A 17,735-nucleotide genomic window follows, 5' to 3' on the forward strand; every position below is an offset into this window, starting at 1 on the left:
TTTTCTCCTCTCTTTCCCTCCCTTTCCTCCACCCTATTTTTCTCCCTCCTTCTCTCCACCTCCATCTCAGTCTCTCTCTCTCCCCCCATTCCTGTCCCCCTTGTCTCCTCCCCTGTTTCTCCCCCATATCTCTTTCTATCATCATCATCATCATCATCACTGACACTACCTACTGTTCAACCTTGGGCAAGCCCCTTCATCTCTCTATGGAGATCAGTTTATTCATTTGTAGGATGAAGCAATTGTACTAGATACCCTCTAAGATCCATTGTGGCTAAAATGTTCTCTGATTTTCACCTCTATCAATCCCCCTACCCCAATACAAGTTTACTGAAGGACATTAGGAACTTTATAAGCATGTCACAAGATACAAAATTGGAAAAGACTATTTGACATTATATGACCATTTGAGAACCTCAAGATCAGTTCAAATTCGTTTTCACTGCTATGGTTAATATAATCACAAAATAATACCTTGGCTCTTGGTTTGTTTGTTTTTTGCTTCATTTTGTGGCAAAATGAGAATTCTGCCCCAGGTTGCCTAAAAATAGGATCAGGCAAAGGATAATTTGAACTAAAAAGCCAGCAGCAATTGGCTGTCTTCTATGCAATAAGTAGAGACCTAAATGAAAGATGGCATTACTGCCACAGCTAAAAGGGTCATTAGAAGATTATCTAGTCCAACTCTCTCCCCTCCATCCAATAGAGAGGAAAAATTGAAGCCCAGAGAAATAAAATGGCCTGCCTAAGATCACACAGCTAATTAATGACAGACCTGGGACTAATTCAGTGCTCTTAACCTAGAGTCTAGTGATTCCCCACCCCTCCCCCATGATCCCTGGATTTAAGGTCAAGAAAACTTGAATTTAAATTCTGCCTTATACAACTTACTAGGTGTGTGACTTTGGGCAACCCTCTCTGCCCATTCCCTCAGCTGTAAAATGGAATAATAATAGAACCTACCTCCCAAAGTTGTGAGGACCAAATAATATTTGTAAGGCACTTAGCACAGTTCCTGTCACATAATGTTAGCTATCATTTATCTTGCCTGGAATCAGGCTTACATGTCACTTTCTGGACACAATTTCCAAACCCTGCTGTACACATAAAAGCCTAGCCTAGATGACAAAATTATTCTTATTTCTTCCTTTCTCAATCCTTATCCTTCTTTAAGGTTAAGTTCAGGTATCACCTCGTTAGTGAAACCCTTTGTGAAATTGTTGGAGCCCTTTTCTTTCTTCAATGTGTTGGAAATCCACTTTCCCCATCCCTATTCCCATTCCTCTCAGTAAGATATAAGCACCTTATTTTATGGACAGAGTTTTTTTTGGTAGGGTTACAAACATTACCTCATTTGAATCACAAAACAATCAATTTTACATGAGACTGAGAGAGATTAAAAGGCTTGTCTGAAGTCACATAGCTATTAAGTGCCTTAGGCTGCATCTGAATTGGTCTGTCTTCTTTAGGTCCATCCATCTCACCACCTAGCTACCTCGGAATTGAAATGAGCAGGCTAACCCTGTAATCAGATGGGCCTTAAAGACTCTCTATCCATGTTCCTCTGTAACACAGACATACATTAAAGAAGCAAGTATAGCTCTTTTTATTGTGCTTTGCTTGATGGTTCTTTGCAGATACTACATTTTTTAGAAACTGAAAGTTTGTGGCAACCCATGGAATCAGCACCATTTTCTATAAGAAGGTAACATTTGATTTGGTCCTTGAAGGAAGGAATAAGCCTTTATAGATGCAGCTAAGGGCCAAGAGGAACTTAGGTATCAGGAACATTATAAAGAAAATCTGAGAGAGAAGAAAATGAGAATGGAAAATAGTGAGTATTCCTGTTTGGAAAGAGAAGTGAAAAGAACAAGTATTTTATTAAATGACTATTATGTGCCAGGCACTGTACTAAACACTGTACTATCTTATTTGATCCTCCTAACCATCTTTGGAGGTAAGGGTTATTATCCCAATTTTATAGCTGAGGAAACTGAGGCAAAGGTTAAGTAACTAGCCTAGGGGGCTAGTAAGTATCTAAGGCTGGATTTGAACTCAAAGCTTCTTGACACCAGGCCCAGCTCTTTACCCACTGTGCCACCTAGTTGCCTAGTTAACTAGAACACAAAAGTATGTGAAATAGCATGAGAAGCCTGGAAAGGCAGGTTGGAGTTGGACTACCAAGTATTTTGTGGAGTAGTTGTTAAAGATGGGATGAAGAATAGCCTGACTGATCTTAACCAGAACTCCAGTCCCATATTATCACCTGCTTGTAGAATAGCTCTACCTGGCTATCCTTTGAGATAATCATCTCAAACTTAACATGTCCACAGTGGAACTTATTTTTTCCCCTTCTACTCACCACTCTTCCAAATTGTTCTAACTCTGTTGCTAGAACCACCAAACTTATAGTCAGTCACCCAGTTTGGAACCTCAGTCAATTCTCATTTCACCCTTCTTCATCTAATATCCAACATTCAATCTGCTGCCATGCTTTGTCAGTTCTTACTCTAAAGCCCCAACCCATAACTTCATTTCGTCTCCCAAAGACTAGCCTCCCAATTGATCTCCCCAGTTCCACTCTTCTCTTTCCAATCCATGATCCTCATGCTGTCATCATAATTTTGTAAAGCACAGGTTTGCCCCCTCTCATTTCCCTGCTTAAGAAGTTTCTGTGGTTTCCTACTGCCTCTAGAATAAAATACAGAAGGAGCATGGCACAACTCCTTCTGGCTGCTAGAGCTAAACTTTTCAAACTTATTATCATGCCCTTTAACATGTGCCTTCACATACTCTCCACTTCCACCCAATGGTATACTTGCTTTTTCCCCAAATCAGCATCTCATTACCTCCCTCCATGTTCCCATATCTAGAATGTTCTCCCATATTACTATTTTTACATATTTTTATTCTTAGAATAATTAGCTATTGGGGATGTCCATCAACTGGAAAAAGGCTGAACAAATTGTGGTAATGGAATACTATTGTGTTATAAGAAATGATGAGCAGGATTATTTCAGAAAAAGCTGGAAAGTCTTAACATGAATTGATATAAAGTGAAATAAGTAAAACCAGGAAAACATTGTACACAGTAACATATTGTATGATGATCAACTGTGAAATACTTAGCTATTCTCAGCAATAAAATGGTCTAAGACAATTCTGAAGAACTGATAAAAGAATGCTATCCACCATCTCCAGAGGAAGAACTGTTGTAATTGGAATGCAAATTTAAAAAATGTATACTATTTTTCACTTATTTGTATGTGTTTTGGGGGGCAAGGGGAGTTTATATGAGTATTCTCCTATAACAAGGACCAATATGGAAGTATGCTTTGCATAATAATACACATATAACACAGATCAAATTGCTTGGCATCTCCAGGAGAGGGGAAACAAAGAAGGGAGGGAGAGACAAGTTGGATCTGATGATTTCAGAAAATGTACATTGAAAATTATTGCATATAATTGGGAAAATAAAATATTTTGAAAAGAATAATTAGCTATTATCTATCTAATTAGTCCTAGACCCAGTTCAGATATCAGCATTCATGGGAAGTCTATTCTGGTCTCCTAATTTGTTAGTATACCCTGTCTCCTCAAATTATTAATATTTCTTTAAAAGAAAACTTAGCTTCTCTTTTAGGATCAATACTAAATATTGGTTTCAAGGCAGAAGAACTGAAAGGGCTAGATAATTAAGATTAAGTGACTTGCCCTGGGTCATACAGTTAGGAAGTGTCGACCACATTTGAGTCCAGGACCTCCCTTCTCTAAGACTGGTTCTTTATCCACTGAGCCACCTATCTGCCCTGCCCCTCAAATTACTGTGTTCCAAATCTGGATATATGTTTTGTCTCCTTCTACCCCTCTCCCCACCTTCATCCCCTTTGCTTCAACTGATGGCAAGCTTCTTGTAGATAATGATTATTTTATTTTGTCTTTGTATCCCTAATACTTTGCATGCAGGAGGTACTTAATAAATTGAATTGAAGCTTCACATTGAGTTTAAAATGAACTGAAACAAAATCTATTTTACATCAGCTGAACTCAAAAAGAGAGCTAGCCATCATGATATCAGATAAATCTGACAACTTTGTACAATTCTGACTCACTTAAATCCAACTCACATAGAAGTCAAAACACTGCCCATGAAGTCATTGATCCCTTTTGAAAAATGAAGGATGAATGAACAACAGTAAATTTAGAAAAGGTAAAAAGAGATAAGCTGGAAAATTACAATATTCATAAAGGTACCATGGATAATGATCAGTATCAATACATACATACACACACATGCATCAACACATACATATATACAAACTACACCAAATAATACAACATCTAAACCCTTAAAGGAAAAGTTAATTTAATTGTACCTCCAGAATGTACTGAGGCTACTCCCTCTCAGCTTGGGTTTAAGAGAACCATCCAAAGATTTGGGGAAGGTTTAGTAAGGGAGTGTTAGAACACCCAGAATACCCCAAGGTAGGAAAAGAGGAGAGAGGAATCAGTATATTCTAAACTCCAAAGTTCTGACCTGGATCCTCTTCACTTTCTCTTTTATACTATCCTACTTAGTGATCTCATCAATTCCCATAGGTTCAACTACCATCTCTATGCAGATGATTCTAAGATCTATAGCTTCAGCTTTAATCTCTGTTGGATTCTAGTACTACAATACCTACATGTCTTCTTGGAAGGACATATTAAACTGGATTTCCTGTAAGCATCTCAAATGCTTCATGTCTAAAACAGAATTCCTCATTTCCCCCCACCAAACCATCCCCTCTTCCAGATTTCCCCATTTCTCTCAAGGATGCCATAATACTCCCAGTGACCCAGTCTTGAAACCTCAGTGTCACCCTGCTCTCCTCACTCCTCCCCACCCAGCATATTTAATCCATTGTCAAATTTACCATTTCTATCTTCACATCTCTCCTTTCCTTCATTCACATAGCCACTGCCACCTTTTTACTTCTCCTGGGGTAATTCAATAGGCTTTTAATTGTTCTTTTTGCTTTAAGTTTTTCCCTATTCCAATCTCTCTATTAAGGTGACAAAATGATTTTTATAAAGTGTAGTTCTTATCAGAGGTCTCTTACCTTGTACTCAACAAACTTCAGGGATTCTCAATCATCTGGGATCAAATAGAAAATCCTCCGTGTTCCACTTGAAATTTCTTTTAATCTTTCTGGTTTCTTCACCCTTTACTCCTCTCTATTTACTCTGTGATCCAACTTCCCTGGCCTACTGACTATTCCTCACTCTCCCATCTTCATGCCTTTGTAAGGATTTTTCCCATGCCTGGAATGCTCTCCCTCCTAATCTCTGCTTCTTGCAATCACTGGCTTTCTTCAATTTTTAGTTCGAATCCCACTTCTACCATAGGTCTTTTCAGATCCCTCCACTGCTAGTCCTTTCCCTCCAAATTATCTTACATTTACACTTGATTTATCTTATATGAACATATTTAATTGCATGTTGTCTCCATCATTATTTTTTGAGCTCCTTGACAATAAGGCCCATGTACTTGTTTCTTTGGGGTTTTTTCCCCTTTCTTTTTATCTCCAGAGATTAGCATAGTACCTGGATCATAAGTTGGTTTTTAATAATTTCCTGTTGACTATTTTAAATACATTTTCCTATATCTTTCAAAGAAAAATTTTGTTGTATATGGGAACCAAGAGAAAGAAAAATCATTTGAAATTACCTTGGAAACCATCAACCATGAACAAGCACAAAATAAACCTAAAACTTTCATTATATCCATTTTGTCTGTGCTACTTTAAAATCGGGGTATATGGGGTGCTCAGGGAGGGGTAATATCTCTGGTATGGAGGGCTTGTCGTGCCCTTCTAGGGCAGCTCTCCAGCCACTGACCCTCACCTGACACCCAGCTCTCACTTGTGGCTCCTAGTAGCTGCTAGCATTCAGCAGAGGCCACACCCCGGGCAACGGCTTCGACAGGCCGGCTAAACCTTGTGAGGGTAACCCTCACAAGGACCCCTGGTGAACTAGGGCTTTGCTCACCCAGCATGTGAAGACTGCTTCGGCGGAACAGGCGGAAGAAACCAACAAGAAGGTTCAACGGCTGAGATGGCGATGCAGCAAGGCACTGTGGAGTGCTTAGGGCGTGATGGAGCACAAAAGACAACAGGGCCATCCAATGCAGCTGAGGAAGTCTCCAGGTGTAACGACTTTTCGTGCCAATGGACCCAGGCTTCCAACGCCGAGAGAGTGGGACTGTCTCTGTGCATCGACTTTTCCACTTAAATCTTCATGCACAGGTGTCTTTGTGCACAAAAACGCACAAAGACAATCGTCATCCTCAGTTCAAGAGACAACCAACAACAACTTTAAAATCTTTCTCTCATCTACCTGAGATTTGGGGTATCCTGTTGGCAAACCTCAAATTTTTAAGCATATTCTATTAAAAAGTCCCAAAGTCTCTGCAGACTAAGATTTTTTTTTTCCATTTCACCATCAAGAAATGAGCTTAGTCAAGGAGCCAAAATCATTTATAGACCACTCTCTCAACTCCCACATTTAGCAAGATAAGTATTTTGTCCATGTGTTTCTTCATCATTCTCCCTCTAAGGACAGATTTAGAATTTCAGAAGCTTTTCTCAGGGTAGACTTTCCACACAGAATCCTACTCTGATATTCTGCAGTTTAAAAAAAGAAGAAAAGAAAAAGAATGTCACTCGCTTTACCCACTTGCTATCTGTTCCACCATCAAACAAGGAAATGCATTGGTCTGCCTTAAAATCTAAGCCACAGAAGCAACCTCTCAATACCCATCAGCCTGCAGCTTACTTTCTATCCCCAGTGCTCCAAAACCAAAGTAGAATTAGGGGATCCTGACATTATTTATCCCTGAACTTAAGGTACTCTGCTTGCCTCTAATCTACAACTGTTATCTCTGTCCCAGAGTCTCTTCTAAATAGACAAGGTTTTCTCAGGGTAGACTTTCCACACAGAATCCTACTCTGATATTCTGCAGTTTAAAAAAAAGAAGAAAAGAAAAAGAATGTCACTCACTTTACCCACTTGCTATCTGTTCCACCATCAAACAAGGAAATGCATTGGTCTGCCTTAAAATCTAAGCCACAGAAGCAACCTCTCAATACCCATCAGCCTGCAGCTTACTCTCTTTTGGGGGTGAGGGGAGAAATAGAGAAAAGATCATTCTTCAAATTTGAATTAGCCAAGGATTTTGCTGCTACTGCTTCTTCCTGCCTGATCACATGCAGGGAGGCCACTATGTCAAAGGTAGTAACCAACAAAAGAGAAACACTCCTTCAAAACTTGGGGAAAGGTTGAGCACTTGAAGAAGTTGAAATTATTGGTTAAAATGGAAGTCAAAGACAAAGCTAAAAGGAAACTGTCAGTCATCTAGTCTAACCCTCTTGATCAGAAATAAGCTTTCAGAATTTTTTTGAAAAAAATATTTTTTCAGAATCTCAAATTCAAAATTTCAGATAAGAATCACAGAATTTTAGAGCTGCAAGAAACTACTTCTTATTAGTCCAACCTATATACTAAATTAAATCTATTATGATACAGCCAACAAGTAGTTAACTAACTTTTGCTTGAAGACTTCAAACTACCACTTTAGGACAGTTCTATGTATTAGAAAGTTTTCCCACACATTAAACCTAAGTTTTCCTCTTAGAAACTTTTACCCAAAATTCTTGTTTCTATCCTGTAAAGCCAAACAGAACAAGTTTTAATCCTTCTTCCACATAATAACACTTTAAATACTTGAAGACAGCTCTCATGCTCCTCCTGTGAAGCTAGAGGTGCAGTGTATAGAGTGACAGCCTTGGGGTCAGGAAGACCTGAGTTTAAATCTGGCCTCAGACACTTACTAGCTGTGTGACTCTGGGCAAGTCATGCAACCCTATTTGCCTCAGTTTCCTCATCTGGAAAATGAACTGGAGAAGGAAATGGCAAACCACTCCAATATCTTTGCCAAGAAAATCCCAAATGGAGTCTCAGTTAGACACAACTGAAATGACTCAACAACAACATTATAAAGGAATAAGTCTTTCCCTCTCTAGGCTAAACAGTCTCAGTTCCTCCAACAGATCCTCATTTGACATAGATTCTCAGCCCTTCACCATTCTAAATATTTTTAGTAGTATTAGTATTACTTATTAATATTCTGGATATTTCTGGATCTAATGCCCAGAACTGAACTCAATTCTTTAGATGAAGCTGACAAGGCCAGGAATGCAAGGCTATTATCAATGGAATTTGGTTATGTCTAGATTGCTTTTCACTATTATTTTGGGTTTATTTCATATATTAGGAGACAAACAAACAATACAAGCCAGCATGCACACACAAGCACATCCGATATCAGTCCTTCAGAGGTACAACAGAACGATCACCTCCCTATTCCTGGAAGCTCTGTTTTTCTTTAGGCAGTCCCAAGATTCCAGTAGTTTTTTTGATGGCCACATTCATACTGCTGACTCATTTCAGTCTGAAGTTGACTAAAACCTCTTCAATTCTCCTAAGGTCACACAGGTAGTAAAGTGGCAGAACTAGGATTCAAATTCAGGTCCTCACTCCAAAACACTTTTCTCTAATCCATGTTTCAAATCACCTGTCAGTTTCAGATTTATATAGTACTTTTACCTCTCTCTTTAACAAAGATAATTAAGAATTTGTTGTATCTGTTTATTAGTTTCAGTTTGCATTTAGGTAATTACCTTACCTGTCTTATCTCAAACCCAAATATTAACTGACTTGTTCCTCTGCTTGAATTAAAGAAGAGGAAACAAATGAGTTGCACCCTTACCTTACCATTAAAAAAGCCTACCTACCTTACCATGAAGCTCTTCCCCATCCCTGTCTTCTCCAATCCCCTTCACAGTAACTTCTACCATACCTGTCAGATGGATCTTTGGAAACACCCTAGCCTTGACCAAAAATGCTGGAGCTGTTTGCAGCCCTCCTCGGAGTGAGTACACAGGATCCCAGTCCTTTCAGGCTAACTACATTCCACAATTGATTTCTCTCTCAGCTTTTTATTTTCCCACCAAGGTTGCTATGTTCCTAAATAAATACATTTTGCCTAATCTCTGAACTCGTGGCCTGATATTGAGCATTCTTGTGTGAGCATGCTAGATTGTCTTATTTGTTTTGGGAGTTTTTCTACTTCTGAATGGAATGAAACCAAAGTAATAGTGAAAAACACCTCAGAAATGATCTAATTCCACTCTTGATGACCCTGTACTCCTGACCACTCATCCCGGTTTCAGTCTAAATGAGGATCATTGTCTCACAAAGTATTTCTAGGAGCAAAAAATAACCACTACTAATATACATTCTGCTCTCATACCCACATTTCTCTTATTCAGGAACATATAGAAGAAAAGATCATTTACCACCACATGGTAAAGGGAAGTAAAATTGGAAGTTAAAAATTAAAGAATTTAGAATTGGAAGGGACCATCAATCTAATCAAAACAGAAAGGAATACTCACTAGAATATATACAATAATTTATATTTTGCTTGAAGAACTGAAATAAATAGGAACTCACAACTTCTGGAGGCAGCCCATTGTACTTTTAGACAGCTCTACTTATTAAGAAATTTTTTGGTTTTATTTTTGTTCTAACATCAAGTAAAAATTTGCCTTTGCCTTCCACCCACTGCACCTGGTTTTTCCTCTGGGGTTAAACAGAAAACAATTAATCCTTCTTTCAAAAGATGGTCTTTTAAAATGCTTAGAACAGCTAACTATGACATAGTCCCAGATTTCTCTCCAGCTTGAATATTCCCAGTTCCTTCAATAAATCTTTCTACAACATGGACTCGAAGTCTTTTGATATTGTGGTGACCTGTTCTCTGAATGCCCTCCAGCTTATCAATGTCTTTCTAAAACTGTGACACCTGAAGCTAAGTACTATTCCACATGTGACCTAATGGGACTGTGACCTACTTATTCCTGGAAGGTAGGCTTTTCTTAATGCAGCCCAAAGACCAGATGAATTCATTACCAACACATCTAGTAGATTTAGCCCAGTGCCCTATCTAGCCTGTCCAGATCTTTTTGAGTATTCATGTCTATAATCAAAACACCATACTATACACCATAGATGAAAATGCACAAAGACAATCATCATCCTCGGTTACCGAGAGACTACTACTACTAAATTAGCAATAGGTCCCAGCTTTGGCATCTGCATATTTGATAAGCATGTTATCTCTATGCACATTCAAATAACTGATAAAAGTGTTAACTAGCCCAGGGTCAAGCACAGATTTTGGGGGTACTTAACTGAAACAAGATGACATAGGGCCATTAATAACCATTCTTTGAGTGGAACCAAATCATCCAATTCCAAATGTATATAAACTGTATTATTTATCTATTACACATTTCTTCCATCTTCTCCATTAAAAAAAGAAAAAGAGCTGTTTGACTAAAACCAGGATTCTCCTGTTCTACTAGTTTGGAAACTCCATGAAAAAAAGAAATAAAATTAGTGTGGCTTGATCTGTCCTAAATGAAAACCTGCTGGTTCTATATTGTCTGGTCCCAACTCCACCACTAACTCATGATGTCACCTCACAAAAGTCACTTTCCCAAAACTCCAGTTTCCACATCTATAAAATGGATGTTAGATACAGATGATTTCCAAGGTCATTTCCCATCTCTGTCATACTTCAATAACAATACTTGGCACTTAAAGGTTTCCAAAGCACTAAAAATAAGTCTCATTTGAGTTTTGCAACAAAATAATGATTATTTAGTAGTATTATTTCATGTCATAAGACCTCTATTTACCCTTACCCACCATATATATGAGTTAGGCTAGTGTTTTTTTTTCCTTTTTTTCCTTAAAGGAAACAAAAATGTCCCTAGAATTTTATTGGTCCAGGTGTCCTGGGCTGATGTAAGTAGCTACATAGATCTGACAAGCAGATATGGTGTCATACTCTATTGTGAATCATGCTCTATTCATTCACAATAGTCTCATCGGGCCCGATCCTTACTTATAAGTCAGTCTTACAAATAACTTGAAGCAAAAGTAGAAAAGTTAGGCAGCTACCTCTCTGCTACAGAAGCCCAAGATAACATAAGAGAAAGGGAATGAGCACCCCAGGAATAGCAAGGAAGGGCAATATGACTGGACAAAGAAGAAAGAATGGGGCAGCAGGGTGGCTCAGTGGATTGAGGACCAGGCTCAGAGATGGGAGGTCCTGGGTTCAAATCTGACCTCAGAAACTTCCTAGCTGTGTGATCCTGGGCAGGTCACTTAACCCCCATTGCCTAGACTTTACTGCTTTTCTGCCAATATACAGTATTGGTTCCAAGGCAGAAGGTAAGGGTTTTTTTAAAAAGAAAGAAGGAATGCCACCTTCCAAATAATGAAGATTTCTTATTGTCTCATAGAGAATAGAGATTTGTTACAGAAAAGTGGTCAAGTTGCCATGAAAACATTACCTTTAAGGTCAAGCTACAACCATCCAACTTCACTAACTATAACATTATTCAATTCAAATCAACAACCGTTTTATGTGAAGCCCTGAAATGCTAGATGCTTGGGATACAAAGTTTTTAAAAAGCACTTCTTACCCTCATTTTACTAGTGAGATAAAATATATACAAAAGTAAGTACATACTAAGTATATGTAATGTAATTCTTTTTAAATTTGATCTAAAAAATTCATTTTCATTTCCAAATACATCCTCCTCAGAGGCAAATAATTTTTAAGGGGATGGGGGATGGGGGTCTGGGAAAGAATTCAGCAAAACTAACCAAATCATTACCCAAGAATGAGAATCTTTGAAGAGCAGTGTACTGTGTCTGCAAAGAAGAAAGGGAGGTTCATTTTTTTCTGTTCTATGATTATTATAACTACTAGCCAAGCTTGATCATTATAACTACTAGCAAGCTTGATCACTTGATCATAACTATTAGCTATACTTTTTGTTTAATGGTTATAACTACTAGCATTCAATTTAAGGTTTTTGTTTTGTTTTTGTTCTTTCTATTTACATTATTGTAATCATTATATAAAATAATTTCAAAAGGGAGAGTGCTAATACCTGGGGGGATAAGAAAGGGTCTTGTATAGATTATATCTGAGCTGTGCCTTTAAGGAAGCTAGATACACAAGATGAAAGTAAGAAAGGGGATTATTGCCAGACCACAGGGGTTGTCACTTGTGCAAAGGGACAGAGGTAGAAACTGGAATGACACATGCTAAATAACACTATGACTACTGACTATGGATAAATTTTTAGACCATTCGGTCCTGAAAGGCTTGAATGTATTGACATTATGACATTTAAAAAACTGTAGCAACCTCCATGAGAACTTATTCTATTAGATTACATAAATTCTTATAATTGCTCATTTTCCTTATAAGAACTACAGAAATAGTGATTTAATTGTTTTCAAGGATTTTGCTAAGGTGGGAATTGGATTAGTTGAGATCCTTCACTGAAATTCTATGATTTGGTGGAGGGAGATGAGATTTCTCAGACTGCTGGAGGGACACTGAGAGAGCCCACACAGAAACCAAGGGAGAGGATTTCATGCAGTCAGCAAGTGGTCCCATGGTGAAACCCAGATAGCTGGGTTAGAGCTTCATACTTTGGGAAATTATGCCTTAGGCTTCCAAGACAAGCTACGGCCAGTTTGCCACAAGATGCTGATGGTGCAGAAATGGGACCATTGACAGGGCAACATCCCAGGGGGATGCAGCCAGGACAGAAAAGTGCCTGTCCTTGCTTTCATTTGTGAGGCTTTCTATAGCAGTTATCACTTATCAAGAACAAGGAGAGGGCGCAGTGGGACACACTCTTCCCTCTAAGACTGGACAAGCCACACTTGTTATGAGAGATAGAGTTGTCTGTCCTCAGACCCAGACCCTCAGCCAGGCAAAGAAGGATAAGAAAGGCTTGAACATGAGACCTGTTATTAGTGCCTCACTTCTAACATAAAGGTGCTGTCTAGAAATACTGTCTGCAGGACCCAAGCCAGCCCAAAGAAAGACAGCTGACTGAAGAGTATGCTAAACTTCTTTTAAGGCAAGGGTTCTTATGTGTACAATGGAATTATCTAGCAGTCTGATGAAGCTTCAGAATAATGTTTTTCAATGCCCCAAATAAAATACATAGGATTTAAGAAGGAAATCAATTACATTGAATTGAATATGTAATTTTTTTCCTCCTTTCAAGTTCAGAGACCACTTGAAATAAACCCAGGGTCTGATCAACAACTTCTGTTCTAAAGAAAATACTTTCTGTAAAATTATGTTTTAAAAACTTGGCATGGTGCAAAGCCCTTGAATGGAAGTCAAGGCCAGAGTTCTAATCTTGTTCCTACTATTGATCTAGGTGAACCTAGATCAAATCAACCTTTGTGAGCCTCCATTTTGTTATCTGGAAAATTGGAATAAAACTACCATACAAATTTATGTGAAACACCTTGTGAGTTTATGTGAAATAATGACAATGGAGGGAGTATACTAGAGAAGATTTAAGGTTATATTACTATGGCTTTCATTAAGCAAAGATGGCATTCCAGATGAATGGGAAAAACCTCAAATGGGTTTGTAAATAAGGCACAAACTTGGTGCTGCTCATCTGAGTACCACAGTTATTGAACAATAAAGCCCATTAGTCCTCCCTGGACATCAGAGAAGATACTTTATTTAATTCCAAGTATCAATCAGCCTATTTTAAGCAAAAGATATTAAATTGGAAACATTTCAGAAGAAAGGGTTATTCACTATTTAGTTTAATGTTTGGTTTAAATGAATCAATTAAGTACTTATTATTATGCATCTACTATATTCCAGACACTGGGGATATAGATAAATTGAAATAGTCCCTATAGGTATACACAAAATATCAATCAACCAACTAGTATTTATTAAACATCAGTTATAAGTGAGTACTATTCTAAGCCCTGGGGATAGAAGTATCTTTCTTGCTTTCTAATGAGAGAACCAAGTACATATATGAATACATACAACAAAAATATAAAGTGTGTAAATATTAATATATGCAAAGTAAAGATTATTTGGAAAGGAGGGCACTATCAGCTAGGGAAATCCAAAAAGGCTTCATACAGAATGTTGTACTTGAACTGTGTCTTAAAGAAAAAGGAAAATTCTGTGTGCCAGAAAGAGTATATTACAGGCATTTAAAATAGTCAGTTCAAAGGGATAGGAAAATGGGGTGTCATATGTGAATGAACTGATAATTTATGAAATTATGAAATGGGAGCAAGCATGTCCAGCTCTTTGGATACTCACCAGGAAAGATCACAATTGGCAACAGGGAAACAGGGTGGCAATCAGACTTTTAAAAAGCACAGAAACAAATGGAAAGGAATACAGGGGAAGACAGGCTTAAGGATAGAAGAATAGGATGCTAAAGGGAGGCAAGCAGTGTGAGGAAGGGGAATAAGGAAGAGAGATGTGGGGAGAGGAGTAATATAAGGGTGGGAAAAGTGTGTGTGTGTGTGTGTGTGGGGGGGGTAATTAAAAGATCCTAAAGAGAAGTAGAAGGGGAATAAGAAGGGAGGGGGTGGGAAGGAAAGTAAAATAAGGGTGGGGATTAGGCAGACTGATTAAAAGCAAAACACTGGTGTGGAAGGAAATAGTGAAAGGAGAAAGGGCAGGATTAAAAAAGGAAATCAAAATGATGGGGAATACACAGATGCTAATAATAATTCTGAAGGTGAATGGGATGAATTCACCCATAAAATGGAAGCAGAGAGAAGAGTGGATTAAAAACCAAAATCCAACTGTATGTGGTTTACAAGAAACATACATGAGGCAGGTAGACACACACAGGGTAAAGGTAAGAGGCTGGAGAAGAATTTATTGGGAATCAACTGAGAAAAAGAAGAGGAGTAGCAATCATGATCTCTGAAAAAGCTAAAGCAAAAATAGATCTGATTAAAAGAGATAAAAGGCAGTATAGACAATGAAGAAATATCAGTATTCAAGATATATGCACCAAATGGTATAGCATCCAGATTTTTTAAGGAGAAACTATTGGAGCTTAAGGAGGAAATAGATAGTAAAACTATACTAGTAGGAGACCTCAACCCTCCCCTATCAGATCTAGATAAATTGAACCAAAAAATAAGTAAGAAAGAAGTAAGAGAAATGAATGAAGTCTTAGAAAAATTAGATTTACTAGATATCTGGAGAAAAGTGAATAGGGATAAAACATAATATGCCTCCTTTTCAGCAGCACATGGTACATTTACAAAGATTGACCATGTACTAGGGCATTAAAACATTGCAAACAAATGCAGAAAAGCAGAAATGATAAATGCAACTTTTTCAGATCACAATGCGATGAAAATTATAATGTGGAAAGCAATAGGGAAGGAACCAGGAAGAGGTTGAAGACACAAGTGAGAGATGGATTCAGGTGGAGAAGATAGACTAGCAGACAATAACAGAAATAACTATTGAGGGTATTAGTCTTGAATAAAAAAAGGGATTCTAAGAGGCAGAGGTATTCTAAGCATGAGGAACAAGTAATACAATAGAACATAGATGTTAGCTGAAGTGTCCAGTTACAGAATATATGACTGGACCAAAAAGAACATGGAAGGGAAAAATGTGTAAAAAGACTGTATAAGTAGGAAGGGTTGTAAGAACTAAAAATAGCAAACTTGGGAGTTTATATATTTTATCCTAGAGATAACAGGAGCCACTATAGTTTATTAAAGTAGAGATATAATGTGGTCAGGTCTGTGCTTTAGGAAAATCATTTGGCAGTTTTTATATAGGACAGATTGAAAAGGGGACCAGGTGGAATGCTTTGGCAATACTCTAGAAGAAAGGTGATAAAATACTGAACTAAAGTCTTAGTTGAGTGAATAGAGAGAAGGGATTGAATTTGAAGGATGTTGTGCTGGTAAAAATGGCAACAACTGGATATTTAGGAAAATGGAGTATCAAGGAAAACATCAAGGTTGTGAACATAGATGATTGGATAATATGGCAGTACCTTGACATTAATAGTTAAGTTCCAAAGAAGAGTTGATTTCAAGGGAAAAGCTATTAAGTACTGTTTCAGACATGGTGAGTTTGAGATGTTTACAAGATAGATATCCAGTTCAAAATATCCAAAAAAGCAGCTGGTATAAAATTTAGTAATAGAACTCAAGAGGGAAACTAAGGCTAGATATACAGATCTGTAAAATATGTGCACAGAGATGATAAATAATGGGGTGGAAGTGGGCAATGATATAGATGATGATTAACAAAGGAGACTGAGAGACTGAGGCTGAAAAAGTTGGAAGAAAACCAAAAGAAATCAATGTTATCAAATCCCAAATGAGAAGAATATCACAGGGTGGAGGGTAGTCAACAATATCAAGTCCTACAATGTTCAAAGAAGAAAAAGTATTAAGAAAAGTTAATCTGTCCAGAGAAGAATTGTTGGAGTCAGAATGCAGATCAAAGCATTCTGTTTTTTACTTTAGTTTATTTGGGTTTTTATTTTGAGGTTTTGGTTTTATAAGAGTATTCTCTTACAACAATGAACAATATGGAAATGTGTTTTGCATGATAATATTTGTCTAACCCAGATCAAATTGCTTACCATCTCCAGGAAGGGAGGGTAGATAATTTGGATCTTATAACTTCGGAAAATTATTATTATACATAACTGGCAAAATAAAATATCTTTTAAAAAAAAGAAAACTTCATCTGATTTAGCAAATAGATCCTTGTAACTTTGGAAAGAATGGATTCAGCTAAGTGATGATTAGATTTCAAATTCCTAGAAAGGACTGAGAAGTGAGCAATAGAAGAGTAAATAAAGGAAATAAGTGTATAGACACTCCTTTCTAGGAGTTTGGCTGAGGAAAGAACTCTAGGGTCTTTTAAGAGTTTTTTATGGATGTGAAAGACTTTGCCATGTTTATACATGTCAGGGTGGGAACCAGTAAATAGGGAGAGAGTGAAGATTATAGAGAGGGATAAGAAGGATTGAGAAGCCAATCTGCTGGGAAGGGTTGGGATCAAAGGCATGTGTATAGGGGTTGACTATAGAATAAATATATAAAAAATAAAATGATAAAAAATATGATAAAAAAATGAAGGCTACATCTTGAATTTTAAGAAATGCAACAGAACAGGAAGATAATGATGAAGGGCCTATTTTTTTTAAGTAAAAATAAAAATATAGGATGAAAGAATAATGTGGGAGACTTGAAGAGAGAAGGAGTTTGGAATAGTATATCAATTAAAGAGGAATAAAAGGATTTTCTTGCTTCCAGGAAGGCCCTATTGAGATTAGATAACATCAATTTGTAAAGTAATTGTAATTTAAAGCATTACAGAGATACAGACAGGCAACCTAAACTACTCACCAGGACCAGAAGAGTCAACAAGTCTTCTACGACTAGAGGTCTTCATGATCCCTAGAGACAAAAAAAAAAGTCAGAAATTAAGCTACATATTCCCTCCCAGTAGTAGTCTAGAATAGAAATCTTGATTAGAGGAACCCAAAAGATGTCCACTGAGCATCAAGTCACCTCAAGGATTTGATTCCACTCAGTGTGAAGTCAGAGCTCTGGGATCTATTAAGCCTGTGATAGAAATGAATGAATCAAAAATGAATTAATGATAAAGCATTTATTAAATTTTTACTATATGCCAAGCAGTGTGTTAAACTAAAGTTCTGACTGTTCTAAATAGTAATTGTGCTAAACATCTAAAATGAATT

At 37.4% G+C, this 17,735-nt stretch overlaps 1 protein-coding gene across 2 annotated transcripts in view; it reads right to left on the reverse strand.

Moving 5' to 3' along the window:
• SEPTIN9 (septin 9) overlaps positions 1–17,735 on the reverse strand; it is a 400,470-nt gene that overhangs the window by 315,102 nt on the left and 67,633 nt on the right. The window contains exon 2 of one of the 2 annotated variants that reach the window (XM_007482962.2): positions 17,380–17,430. In XM_007482962.2, coding sequence (XP_007483024.1) covers positions 17,380–17,430 — 51 coding nt within the window. Of the gene's footprint in view, positions 1–6,033; positions 6,314–17,379; positions 17,431–17,735 lie in introns of those variants that run through there. The other variant, XM_056814233.1, reaches the window with a different exon arrangement.

The sequence above is a fragment of the Monodelphis domestica genome, chromosome 2 (genome assembly GCF_027887165.1).
Source record: "Monodelphis domestica isolate mMonDom1 chromosome 2, mMonDom1.pri, whole genome shotgun sequence".
In the NCBI taxonomy this organism is placed as follows: Eukaryota; Metazoa; Chordata; class Mammalia; order Didelphimorphia; family Didelphidae; genus Monodelphis; species Monodelphis domestica.